The sequence below is a fragment of the Diabrotica virgifera genome, chromosome 2, assembly GCF_917563875.1.
Source record: "Diabrotica virgifera virgifera chromosome 2, PGI_DIABVI_V3a".
Classification (NCBI taxonomy): domain Eukaryota; kingdom Metazoa; phylum Arthropoda; class Insecta; order Coleoptera; family Chrysomelidae; genus Diabrotica; species Diabrotica virgifera.
Window position 1 is genome coordinate 263,021,525 of NC_065444.1, and position 15,005 is coordinate 263,036,529.

Here is a 15,005-nt window from a genome sequence, read left to right on the forward strand (position 1 = left end):
AGATATTTGGCACACGCATTCGTAATATAATAAAGAATGGCGGTACAGAGCCCAATTTGAAAAATATATTATTATGTGAAAATTACTCTGTAATTAAATACAATATTAAAAAAACGAGCCTGTACCGCCATTAAGAAGAACAAAAAAATACACTTTCTTCAAATAAACTTTTTTATCCGATGCCTAGATTTTGTGTCATTTTGGAACTACTAAAATTTTTTATTTCATTAGTAGTTCCAAAAAGACACAACAGGCATCGGATAAAAAAGTTTATTTGAAGAAAGTGTATTTTTTTGTTCTTCTTAATGGCGGTACAGGCTCGTTTTTTTAATATTATATTTAATTACAGAGTAATTTCCACATAATAATATATTTTTCAAATTGGGCTCTGTACCGCCATTCGTTATTATATTACGAATACGTGTGCCAAATATCTCGAAAAAATATTCAAAATTACAGCAGCAATCATGGAACGCGTTTTGACTACCTGTTGATCGCTACTGTATCACCTTAATAAAAAGTTATTTATTGTTTATTATTTATGGAAGATCCAAATAGAGAATACACCAGGATATATTCAGTGATCCAAGTATTTTGTTGTTAAATATGTTCAAAATTGTAAGCGTTTCATAGTAACAATATATTATTAAAAAATCACTTTATCACTTTTTCTCTTTTCTCGATTGATTATTAGTTTTTGTTGTACAGTAGATAAATTATTACAATCACTGGATACATAGTTAGTGAAAAAATTATCATATTAATTAACTGAATTAACAATTAAGGCAATTAATTATACAAGTAACAGTTATCCAAGAACATTCAAAAGCCATCTTTAAAGTTAATGATGACATTGTCAAGTAAAGTTTAAATATCCATACCAGTGAGAATTTTACTACACGTAATTTGCCGTGTAAAGACAGAAAAAGTAGGGATAATCGTAAAATATTTGCGAATTATGTACCGATGGCCTTAAATGAAACAATTAAATTTTTTAGCTTTTGTGTTCAAATAAATGATCTTAATTTTGTTATAATATTACTTAAAATATTTTCAATTTAAAATATTTAAAATGACGATGAGGTTTTTAAACATGGTCTTGAGAAGTGCTCAAAAACAATTATTATAAATCACACGTCTTCTTCTTCTTTTGAATAATCCATGCAATTCGAAAAAATTGGAAGCCATTATCTCTTTTTGTCTTCTAGTAGCTATACTAAAATGTAGCTAGATGTGAGTATAAGAGAGACTATTACACCTATGGGAGACAAGGAAGAGAAATGTATTACAACTATTTTAATTACAGTAAACCAGAATTTTTCTTATTTTCTACTGTGTGAAGCAATTTTCATATTGATACAAATATTGGTTCTTTTTTTAGACTGTATCGAAGTAGTCATAATTACAGCATGTGTGTTATGTCCAAAATGTTAATATGTAGTTGATTTCCATTCAATAGCGTCGTCTTAATGAAATGCAGATTATTTTAACGCTTGATTTATTCGTATCGGTTAAAAAACTATTACAATGTTTAGATAGAAATACCTACCGGTATTTTTTGAATTTCGTGTACCACACAAATCAGCCAATCTAAGTATCATAAAAAACTAAGAATTATGGCAACACTACGATGGATTCTGTAAACTGAAGGCACACTGAAATTGGGATAACTGGACAACTTGGAAAAGATAATTGATGGAGAAGAGTTGCTACAGATAGGACGGAAAGGGTGAATGTTTTAAAGAAGGGTTTGACTTGTAGTGCCAATAATGATGCTGATTAAAAAAAAAAGCTTAATCCTAAAACTGATATAAAAGACAATATCGATCCATTGGTAAATCTTTTTAAAAAAATGTATTAAAAAGGAAAAATTTACAAAATGAGATTTTAATATATACTCCTAACTCGAAGAAATTGAGTAAATGTAGAACACCAAGTCGCATGAGTCAGAATTCTATAAATTTTATTTACTTTACAAGAGGAAAGAATTTTGAAATAGTAAGGAGACCATCCTACTCCTCATTCCTTGAGCCCTTGAAATCGTCAAATTTCGGTAGATTTCATTTTTTTGCTGCTTTTGCTATCACATTGCAAAAAAAATGATACTTTAGGTACGAGTATTCAAAAATAAACTACATTTATCATCATCTAATGGTCAATAACCATTCATCATAAAATTCATTCAAAGTTCAAAATCGGTATACCTTAAAAAAATGTATTTTCTCGGCTTTCTAGGTTTTATAGAGCAATTTTCTTCATTTTTTTTAATCCAAAGTAACTCGAGTAGAGCCGTCTATCTAACGCAATACTAAATATCAAGGATTCTTTAGTTTTGTTATAAGGAATTAATTTATTTATAATAAAATAAAACTGCACATTTTTCCTGTTGTACTTTAAAAAAAAACTTGCCACACGTGTACCTATTAACGTTCAAAATACAAATATTCTTATTTGAAAGCTGTATAATTGTTTAAACAAGTTAAAAATTTTTGTTGTAATAAATAATAGTTATGTTATTAACATTTATAAATTACTGCAAAAATAAGGGTTTCTTGCAATTATCTCCAATTGTTTATGTATTTCAAATTAGAAACTATTAAGATCTAGAATATTTATTTGAAACATTTTTCTCTAAAATCTAGGAATGTTTTATAGGCAAAAACATGATTTTTTACACTTTATAATCATTTAAAAACAAAACAATGTCGGATATTGAAGCAATTGAGAACGAGAAAAATGTTTAATGTTCTTTAGTTATGTCGAAATACTGTAAGTTAAAAAGGTGCAAAATAAATTTCTCCTGTTTTAAGATTTTAATATAAATACTATTTTTAGTTTGGAATTATCTTCTCTATCAAAATAAGCCACAATCCTTCAGTATTCACTATTCATATTCAGGTATTAGATTCATTTTACTCCCAAAATCATAATATAAAAGGACTGATCATAAAATTGATATCGGTAAATCCGTATCTGCTGGTTCGCACATTGTGTCACAAGCTAGTAAAAGCAATTCAAGAATTCTTGAAAATTTATTAAACTCTGTTGCCAAATCTATCCGCTAAAAAAAATTTTCTAATAATTTTGATTTTTCGGTAGAAAAAAAAATCAGCAGATTAACTTGAAAATTAAGAATTTTGATTTTTCGGTAGAAAAAAAGGAGAATTAGGTAGATTGGTAGATTTGACAGGTATTCGGTAGATTTACCGAAAAATCTGTAGCTGTGGCATCATTGTATTTGAGGTAAGTCTGGCCCCCCTATTATGAATTTCTAGATCCGCGCCTGTCCAAAACACGCGTAGAATTCTTCGATAGACCCACCTTTTGATGTCTTCGATCTTACTTATTTTTTAAGAGTACGTGTTTCAGCTGCGTATGTAGCAATGAAAAAATTAGGATATTGATCAACTTGAGCTTAGTATTCCTTGTTATTGTTCGGTCATTCTATATTTTAATTAATTTAGCTGCGGCAGTTCAGTCGATTGCTAGTCTACACTTGATTTCTGAGGACCATCGCCATTGTTGGATATTAGGGAACCAAGTATACAAATCTGTGTACTATTCCGAAATTCGCCACTTGGTGTATGTGAGGTAAATTATTATTTGTTCTCGGGGAATACCAGCAAGGATTCAGGGAAGGCAGATCCATTACACGTGTGATCCACATAATTACACAATCTGAAAATGCCATGAATACAACATAGAACGCCACACCCTTTTCATAAACTTCATACAAGCCTTTGACTGTAAAATTAAATAAAATTGAGAAATCAAGATTTATCGACAAAACTAATCAGATTACCTAACTAAAATAATGAATGGATCCCGAGGAAAAATAACAACAGAAGAGCTAGCATAAAAAAATTGCAATAGAAACAAGATCCACCAATGCGATTTCTATCAACCACACTATTCCACATAACGATAGCAGGTCCAGGTCAACAGGATTAAACTAAACTTAAACTTTTATGGTAAGAGATAAGGAAATTTTTAAATAAGCGTTAACAATCCTGTCAAATGAAGCACGGAAAAGAGATCTAGAAATTAGCCAAAGAAAACCAAATATCTAATCTGCTCTTGAAAAGAGAATAAAAACACGAGCAAAATGAAGATAGAAAATCACACTTTTGAAAGAGTTGAACAATTTTAATATCTAGGAGTAATTGTGAATGGTACAAAATTTGTACCAATAAGAGGAGTGAAGAAGTAACGGAGCGAGTACCAGCAGGCTGCAACAAAACATACTGGGAATACCTTAGCTCTCTATATGGTAGATTATAATAGGAGGAAATTCTGTCTTAATCTAATAAGAGGAAATTTTAAATCTTTTTGCAATATTGTAATCGTTATTTATTCGTTACATGCACACTACCAGTTTGTACCTGCGGGTTGGAGACAGTAGCCCTTACCAGGAAATCTGCTAAAAAACTAACGACGCAAAGGACAATGGAACGAAACATGCTTGGAACATCACTGAGAGACAAGATTAGAAACAATAAGATAAGACTTAGAACGAGGATCAGGAATATCGGGGAAGAAATTATAAAAATAAAAAACGCTGGGCCGGTCAGATTATATGACGATAACATAACGGGTGGATATGGAGAATTCTAGAATAAAGACCAAGGAGGACGACAAAAAGGTTGGGAAGACCTCAAACGAGATGGCTAGATGACAGAAGAGCAGTGACAGCAAACAATGGATTAGATTGACGCAAGATAAAGAAAGACATAATCAATTGGGAGAGACCTACATTCAGGAGGGGATGGAAAAGGGTTAACGAAGAAGAAGAGAGTTTATTATTTACATCTTTTGGTGTTGTTATATTCTTCGAATGGTTCTCGATAATTTTTTTTCTACATTTTGCGTTGTTCTAAGCACGCGAGTACTCGATATTTTTTTACATTTTGCGTTGTTTTGAGCATATGGGTTAAAAAATGTAGTCTTTAATGATTGTCCTTGTTGTGCCATTTGTTTTACTGGCCATTTTACCACACGAAATATTTGTATTCTACTTATTCACATCTATGTGAACTCATTACATTTCATTTGATTTAAATTGATTGGTTCATCATCATCATCCAGCCTTCTGCATCCAAAGTTGAACATAGGGCTCCCCTAATTTCTTCCAGTTTTGTCGATCTTGGGCGCTCTGCAACCAATTCCCAGCAATCCTTTTGACGTCGTCTGTCCATCGTGTAGGTGCTCTACCTCTACTTCTTCTTTCTTCTCTTGGTCTCCACACTGTAGTTTTTTGGGTCCACCTCCCGTCCTATATTCTGGCTACATGGGCCGCCCAATTCCACTTCAGCCATGCTACTCGCTCTATGACATCTGTGACGGCTGTTCTTCTTCTGATTTCTTCGTTTATGACCCTGTCTCTGAGAGTCAATCCAAGTAGTGACCGTTCCATTCTTCTTTGGGCCGCTCTAAGTTTCGTTACTGTGGCCTGGGTCAACGATAATGTTTCGCCGTAAGTCATGACTGGAAGCACACATTGGTTGAACGTCTTCCTTTCCAAATAATTTGGCAAATTGCTCTTGAACATGTCTGATAGAGCTCCATATGCGGCCCATGCTAAGGTGATCCTTCTCTGTAATTCGGCAGTTTGATTTTCCCTGGCAATTTGGATTTCATGCCTAAAGTATTTATAGTTATGGACCAATGCTATTTCGTTGAGGTCGACTTTTGGATTTTCGCTTGGCACCAGGTTTGTCATGTATTGTGTCTTTCCAAAATGTATGTTTAAACCAACTTTTTTACAGGCGGCATCTAACTCAGTAAGCATAGTTCTAATCTCTTTTAAGTTGTCTGTTATAAGAACGAGGCTATAACCTCGAGGCTAAACCTCGAGCTAAACGAGGCTATAACCTCGTTTTTCAATACCATTTATACCAGCGGACAACTTCCTAATGGCTGGTCTAATTCACTGTTTATAGCTCTACCTAAGAAGACAACAGCAAAAACCTGTGCTGATTATAGAACCATCAGTTTGTTAAACCATTTATTGAAAATTTTTCTGAAGGTCGTATCTACAATAAATGCGAGGAATACCTGGATGACACACAGTTTGGTTTCCGTAACGGGTTTGGAACGAGAGAGGCATTGTTTGGAATGAACGTACTTGCTCAAAGATGTCGAGATATATCTGTAGACATATACTGTTTTTTATTGACTTCCAAAAGGCATTTGATCGTGTTAAGCACTCTATATTGATCGAAGCTATAAAAGACATAGGCTTGGACGGCAGAGATGTTCGAATAATTTCAAATGTATATTGGAATCAAACAACATCAGTTTTAGTAGATGGTGCGGAATCACAGGCTCTTAATATTAAAAGAGGAGTACGGCAGGGCAGGGATGCCTCTTGTCACCACTGCTTTTCAACGTTTACTCCGAAAGAATTTTCAGAAAAGCTCTTTCTGAAAAACAATAAGGAATACTTGTGAACGGTGAAGTCATCAATAATTTGCGATATGCGGACGATACAGTACTCCTAGCTTTTAGTCAAGAAAATCTGCAAACACAACTTGATAGTGTCGTTGAGAGTTGTAGGGAGGCAGGTCTGGATCTGAACATACGGAAAAACCAAAATACTCGTAATAAGTAAACAGCAGCATATAAAACCGTCTATATAAGTATGTAAATAATACCAAACTTGAGCAAGTTGATAAAATCGTTTACCCTGGACAGCAACTAAATTGTAACGCAGAAAGTCACGGCGAAATTATATCTAGGATAGAGCAGGCTAGAGCCGCTTTTAGAAGGATGTCCAAGGTGTTATGTAACAGAGACCTAAAATTGGCATTGAGGATCCGCCTACTTCGCTGCTACGTGTTCTCGGTCTTACTTTATGGTGTCGAGTCCTGGACTGTGAATAATATCGATCTAAATCGCCTTGAGGCTTTCGAAATGTGGTGCTATAGAAGAATTTTAAAAGTTTCCTGGGTGGAGAAGATTCGAAACTCCACAATACTAGAACGTCTCAGCAAGACTACTGAGATCATAAAAAGCATTAAGCAGAGAAAGCTGGAGTAGTTCGGACATGTAATGAGAGGTCCCAAATATAGGTTGCTACAAAATATCATGCAAGGAAAAATAGCAGGCAAACACAGTCCAGGACGAAGAAGAACCTCATGGTTGAAGAACTTACGAGATTGGTATGGTGTTGATACAAGCATGCTATTTAGGGTGGCAGTGAATAAAATTAAGATAGCTATGATGGTAACCAACGTTCTGAAAGGACATGGTACATGAAGAAGAAGTTATAAGAACTATGTCGTCTGCGAATCGTAGGTGGGAGAGCATTTCACCGTCGACATTTATTCCTTTGGCGTTCCACTCCAATTGTTTGAAAGCATGTTCAAGTACTGCCGTAAAGACTTTGGGAGATAACTTGTCTCCCTGTCTAATTCCTCTTTTGATTTTTATAGATTTGGTATCTTTGTGTAGTCGGACCGTCGGACGGTCATGGTTGCATGATTGTATATGTTCGCTATCAGTTTGGAGTACCGATAATCTATACGACTTTCCTCCAATGCTCTCATTATGCTGTTAATTTCTATCGTATCAAATGCTTTACGAAAGTCTACGAAAGCCAGGACCAATGGTCGATTGTATTTGATTGCTAAAGATCAAGAAATCAAGATGCCATCGAAAGAACTACGACGCTTAAGTGGAACTGGACAGAGCACTTAGCCAGAACACAAGATGGATGGTGGACAAGACGAATCATGGAATGGCGGCCCAGAAACTATAAAAGAAGCCGAGGACGACCACCGACTAGATGGACCGATGAAATCAAAAGAGTAACGGGAAACTCGCTACAAGCCGTCCAGTGTAGAGAACACTGGAAAGAACTGAGGGAGGCATATGTCCAGCAGAGGACGTGATTGGCTGATTGATGATGATCAAATTGATTCCTGTAATATTTCTGTAAGGCAAAGTACTAATTTAAATCATACCTACTTGTAAAATCACTGTAAACGAAAACTTAACATAACCTCAAAAATAATAAATAGTAAAATCATTAACAAATCACTCACTTTGGTCTTATTAATTGCACTGGCACTATCGATTCTTGGGCAAGGGCCCAATCCTGACGATCTAACCCATTTCAAATAAGAAAAACATAACACTAACGCTACTGTACAATGTCTCTTCACCAACATTTTGCTAGTGATATTGAAAAGGTCACTTTATTTACATTTTAGTATCAATTTACTGAATTAATTAATAATATTACAATTTCAAATCGGTACTTAGTAACCAATGCTGTGGATATCGAAAATATGTTTTCGCATTGTAGTCCAGGAACCAGGTAGGGCCAAGGTAACGGGTCAATTGAATTTTCTGTTATGGTAACACTAATTTAAAAAACAAACCAAAATAGAAAATAGTCATTTGAAACATTTGAAACTATAAAATAAATGATTAGACGTGAAGGCCACATTTCTGTTCTGCATCTTGATAGGCAGAATGCTGCCAATGGATTAAGAGCATAGCAACAAAAGATAAAGCTGTATTTGACTGTTCCCAGAGTGGTTGACTATTGTGTCTAAAAAAACTCTTACTATCGGTTTACTGGATTCATGAGATTTCACCATCTTCTTTCACATTAAGCCGTATATCAAGATTGCTACCTAGCTCTGTAGTTACAAAGCGTTAGCTCTGCTTAGCTGGTGGAACAGAATGTACCAAATCAACTAAATTTTTTTAACTTAAAAGTACGAGGGACGCTAAAAACTAATAAAACTAGTAGTACGAGATCCGAATAGGAGCTCAATATGTACCCATCTGCTTGCCGGATGAAACATTATTTTTATTATTAAATTTCATACATAGACAAATATTTCTAGCATGGGTTGCCTATCAAAATCGTGTCATAGCTATCCTTAAGGGAGGCTGAAGGGGTTGAAATCAATATTCCAAACACATTTGTTTTTTAAATGAATAACCATTTTCAATTTCGTTGCAAAACGAAAATACAGCCGAACCATATTCCAGTCCAATCAGAGAGTGCTGCAAGCACCTCTACCGGTTTCGAAACTTATTAGTCTCTCATCAGGAGGCACATATGCTGCTCTCCCTGATCCAACCAAAACAAACCCCAGCGTGCAGTCCCGAATTGCAACGAACGAAATGGCATAGATGCCCTAGCGGCAACTGCTAGCAAAAGACTAAGTTTTCACTCTAATGGCATATAACATATCCCACCAGAATGAAAACAATGGGAACCTTCTCTGGTTACACCTCCGAGGCTTCTACAATTTGCAAGCCATACGGATGCTGAGACTAAGGAAGATGAGGGAATTCTACAATTTACAATTCACGTCACATCTGCTCAGCGCGGTAAAATTCCAACGAGACTGGTTCCCTTCATACTCCACACAGAGTAAATGTAAATCAAAAATGAATAACCATTTTCAATTTCGTTGCAAAACGAAAATACAGCCGAACCATATTCCAGTCCAATCAGAGAGTGCTGCAAGCACCTCTACCGGTTTCGAAACTTATTAGTCTCTCATCAGGAGGCACATATGCTGCTCTCCCTGATCCAACCAAAACAAACCCCAGCGTGCAGTCCCGAATTGCAACGAACGAAATGGCATAGATGCCTTAGCGGCAACTGCTAGCAAAAGACTAAGTTTTCACTCTAATGGCATATAACATATCCCACCAGAATGAAAACAATGGGAACCTTCTCTGGTTACAACTCCGAGGCTTCTACAATTTGCAAGCCATACGGATGCTGAGACTAAGGAAGATGAGGGAATTCTACAATTTACAATTCACGTCACATCTGCTCAGCGCGGTAAAATTCCAACGAGACTGGTTCCCTTCATACTCCACACAGAGTAAATGTAAATCAAAAATGAATAACCATTTTCAATTTCGTTGCAAAACGAAAATACAGCCGAACCATATTCCAGTCCAATCAGAGAGTGCTGCAAGCACCTCTACCGGTTTCGAAACTTATTAGTCTCTCATCAGGAGGCACATATGCTGCTCTCCCTGATCCAACCAAAACAAACCCCAGCGTGCAGTCCCGAATTGCAACGAACGAAATGGCATAGATGCCCTAGCGGCAACTGCTAGCAAAAGACTAAGTTTTCACTCTAATGGCATATAACATATCCCACCAGAATGAAAACAATGGGAACCTTCTCTGGTTACACCTCCGAGGCTTCTACAATTTGCAAGCCATACGGATGCTGAGACTAAGGAAGATGAGGGAATTCTACAATTTACAATTCCCGTAACATCTGCTCAGCGCGGTAAAATTCCAACGAGATTCCTGATTGGACTGGAATATGGTTCGGCTGTATTTTCGTTTTGCAACGAAATTGAAAATGGTTATTCATTTTTGATTTACATTTACTCTGTGTGGAGTATGAAGGGAACCAGTCTCGTTGGAATTTTACCGCGCTGAGCAGACGTGACGTGAATTGTAAATTGTAGAATTCCCTCATCTTCCTTAGTCTCAGCATCCGTATGGCTTGCAAATTGTAGAAGCCTCGGAGGTGTAACCAGAGAAGGTTCCCATTGTTTTCATTCTGGTGGGATATGTTATATGCCATTAGAGTGAAAACTTAGTCTTTTGCTAGCAGTTGCCGCTAGGGCATCTATGCCATTTCGTTCGTTGCAATTCGGGACTGCACGCTGGGGTTTGTTTTGGTTGGATCAGGGAGAGCAGCATATGTGCCTCCTGATGAGAGACTAATAAGTTTCGAAACCGGTAGAGGTGCTTGCAGCACTCTCTGATTGGACTGGAATATGGTTCGGCTGTATTTTCGTTTTGCAACGAAATTGAAAATGGTTATTCATTTTTTATTTACATTTACTCTGTGTGGAGTATGAAGGGAGCCAGTCTCGTTGGAATTTTACCGCGCTGAGCAGATGTGACGTGAATTGTAAATTGTAGAATTCCCTCATCTTCCTTAGTCTCAGCATCCGTATGGCTTGCAAATTGTAGAAGCCTCGGAGGTGTAACCAGAGAAGGTTCCCATTGTTTTCATTCTGGTGGGATATGTTATATGCCATTAGAGTGAAAACTTAGTCTTTTACATTTTTTTTTGTAAGTATGGTAGAATTATTTTATTTTTAAATTAAACAGGCATATTCAGGACAATTCATAGATTATTCAAGAAAAATTTTAAGTAAAAATACTGAAAAATAAGCCAACGGTGGAAAATTTTTAAAAGACATCTCAAAATATAATGAATTTTGCGGTGAACATCAAAACTCATCATTGAATCATGGTAAACAAAAAATTCAAAAAGATATTGTTAGTTTATGAGTTTCTCGAGGTAACGCTGTCAAGTTTTTAGTTTTTGTCTAATTTTGACTTTTTAATATCACCTAGAAATCTAAACAAAGAGTTTAATTGTGCAAAAAGGGTGAAAATTAACATATTTATTATTGTTAAACAAAAAATAAGCATAAAACAAAAATATCTTGACAGCATTACCTTAAGGAATGTCTAAAGAAAATATATACAAAATTCCAGGTGAGTTGGTCAAGTAGTTTTTGAGTTACAACGTCTATAGCCTGAAAAAGACAGTTTTGAAAAAAACGCGTCTAGAGTATCGTCAATTTTTATTTTTAATTTTTTTTTCTGTCAAACGGTAAAGTGATGCACACCGAAATATGTTTTTAAATCGCGGAGTAATTTACAAAAGAAAATAAGAACAGCTGTTGACCGTTTCTCACTACGCTCAGTCTCGTTGGCACGAACTTGCTATAAAACGAGTCGAAGGTAGGGATGTGGTGTTAAATAGCCCTAGCTTCGACTCGATTGCAGCAGGTTCGCGCCAGCACGCTTCGACGTAGTGAACAACGGTCAACAGCTGTTCTTATTTTCTTTTGTAAATTACTTAGCGATTTAAAAACATATTTCAGTGTGCATCACTTTACCATTTGACAGACAAAAAAGAAATTGAAAATAAAAGTTGACAATACTTTAAATGCGTTTTCCTCAAAACTCCATTTTTCAAAGGCTGTACACATTGTAACTCAAAAACTACTTGACCGACCCACCTGAAATTTTGTATATATATTTTTTAGACATTCCTTGAGATAAAGCTGTCGAGATATTTTTTGTTGTATGCTTATTTTTTGTTTAACAATAATAAATATGTTAAATAAAATTTAACTTGAAGTAAAACACTCCTTGGTGTAGTTGGTATATTTTAATAAAAATTTTAATAATCCAAAAGGATTACGTTCAGAACGTTTTCGGACTTATCAGTCCATCATCAGTGAACCTAAAAGTAAGTAATCCCACTTAATAAAATTGAAAAGGGTGAAATTTTGACTGTTAAAACATTGAAAAGTGTGGTTAAGATTACTTACTCCCTGTCCTTGCTAAATAGCCACAATGCCAAACACTGGTTAAGTTGTATGTTTCAACTACATAGTAAAAATTATTTAGCAAGGACAGGGAGTAAGTAATCTTAACCACACTTTTCAATTTTTTAACAGTCAAAATTTTAACCATTTGTTAGCTATTCTTGTTTTGTTCTTACTTTTTTTTTACTATTTCATCCATGATCAAGTTGAACAATACAGACTCAGAGAATCTCCCCTGTCCCCCATTGCCAGACTTCGATTGGGTCAGTTAGTTCTTCTTCTACTTTCACTGTGTTGTTTTAATAGATATTTTAGCTAATCGTATCAGTTTCTTTGGTATTAGTGATCTCATTTCTTTGTACCTATAGTCCGTTTCGTGAGAAGGAGTCGTAGGTCTGTTTAAAATAATTAAAGAGCATATGAAAACCTAGATTTTGTTAATAACTATTGTTTTGTAATAATTTTAGCATAAAAAGTTTATTGATTTTTGTTCTTCCCTGTCTGAAACCAGCCTGGTATTTTTCTAATATCTCTATTTAGATAGGTTTTTGTTCTACTTCTTATAATGTTTGCTAATTTTCAGACAGTTTTATTACCTTTCTTGTGAGTTGGGCGGATGAGTGCTGTGGTCCATTGCCTTGACATTTTTATAATAAGTCGATAAGTCGTATATGGCATATCTCCTCCGACTTTTACTATTTCTGCTGGAAGTCTGCTCTCCCTCGAATTTTTATTAATTTTGTTGTGGGTTACTTGTGTCTTTTTTATTTTTTGTTAAAAATTTCTAACCCCTTTGTGGACATAGTTATCTTCTATTATTTCTAGATATTTTCCCAGTAATTTTCTCTTCTTTTGCATACATAATCATTTATCTTCTCTCCTTTTGTTTTTATAAAGCTCTTTACTATTTTCTATATTGCTTCTAGTACTTTTGCGTTGTTCCTCTAGCATCTTTTTCCGTCCTCATCAAACGAGTGTTCCCTCTTTTTTCTGCATTCTTAATGCTAATTTCTACCGCTTTTATCATGGTTGTTTGTAATAGTTCCCATTCCTCCTCTAAGTTTCCCGTCGTGATTATTTCCAATTTATTGTTTATTTCTTCCTCTGTTCTATTTGTGACTTATTTTTTTTGGAGCAGCTCTATTTGGTATTGTTTCCGTTGTGTTCCCTTTCTTGGTTGTGTGTGAATTTCTTTGTTTAAGTTTGACTATTATCAATATATTATGGTAACTGTCGGGATCTGCTCCTCTGCAGCTTCTACAATCAATCAGATAACCAGGCCCGCGCCGTCCATAAGGGCGAAGGGGGGCGGAGCCCCCCGGCGCCGTATTCAAAAGGCGCCAGTAGGAGCCGAAAAAAAAATTTTACAATACCGAAATTACCAGAAATATTAGTAATATTTTATTATCCTGTAAAATTTAAAACTTACCAATCGTAGGTAGGTATAAAAATGGCAGTAAGTATTACTTTGATCCCATAATTGTACGAACCCTTATTTCTCTTATTAAACTGAACCATATTTGTTCTCTGATGGTGTAATCGTTGTTTTTTGTAAATATTTATAGTATTCATAATAATTTATCGGTATGTATATTACTTTCCTAAACACATAACAAATAGTTTGTAGGTATTCGCTCCGTGCATGACTGACGCAACACCTAGCTTCACCAGGACCTCGATTTTTGACCCTTCGCTTCGTTATCGATCATTCGCTATCTGTACACTAAAGAGATACGAAGCGAATACGTTCGATAACGAAGCGAAGGGTCAAAAATCGAGGTCCTGACCTTTTTAGGTTCTCGCAAATTGACGTTAAGCATATGATAAATAGATAACATTTATTTACCATTTTTTATAAAATTTGTTATACCAACAATGCCAATGACATTACAAAGATAGCTCAAAAAATGTCATTTTCGCCACTACTCAAGTTGACATCGTTTCTAGGTACCCCCAGCATGGTCACGCACGGATCGAATACCGAATACCGATTCTAGTCCATTCACTCACAATAAAATATTGCAAAACTTCCGAATTTTAAAGAACCGCTTCGCTTGACATCAAGTTTGGCATACACATAGCTAACCTGCCAAATAAAAAAGTGATATGCTGATATGTGCTTTTGCCCTAGGGGTGAGTTTCACCCCTTCTCGGGTGTGAAAAAGTATACGTTTAAAACAAGTCCGGAAATTAATAAACTGACAAATTCTAAGCAACTTTTGTTGTATAGAGTTTTTTCACTCAATCAATATTTTTCGAGTTACTTGCGAGTGCATATGTCCATTTTTCAACAAACAAAAACACGTTTAGAAACCCACGAAAAGCACTTTTCGGGGAACACTCATCATAACTTGTTTATTTCTGTTTTTTAAAAAAGTTTCTACCATTAAAAGTAAGCAAGTTACACTCAAAATAAAGTTGGTCCCTTTTTTTGGTAAAAAAAAATCGTGAAAATCACCCTCTAACTACAATCCCAAATCAAATTAACCGTTACCGCTTCACAAGTTACTTTACTTATGTATTATTTCTATTATCTGTAAGTTTCGTCGGTTCAAAGTGCTTATTTTTGAAAGGGCTGTAGTTGAAACGGCTTGAACGAGTCCCTAATCACGAGAGTATGCAAGTTTTGAACAGCCATATCTTATAGTCCAATC

The 15,005-nt window shown here is 35.3% G+C and overlaps 1 protein-coding gene across 1 annotated transcript in view; it reads right to left on the minus strand.

The window, feature by feature from the left end:
- Positions 1–8,326, minus strand: part of LOC114333652 (apolipoprotein D-like) — a 28,596-nt gene extending 20,270 nt beyond the window's left edge. The window contains exon 1 of the mRNA XM_028283586.2: positions 8,046–8,326. Coding sequence (XP_028139387.1) covers positions 8,046–8,171 — 126 coding nt within the window. The 5' untranslated portion in view covers positions 8,172–8,326. The remainder of the gene's footprint in view (positions 1–8,045) is intronic.
- Positions 8,327–15,005: the final 6,679 nt, after the last annotated feature.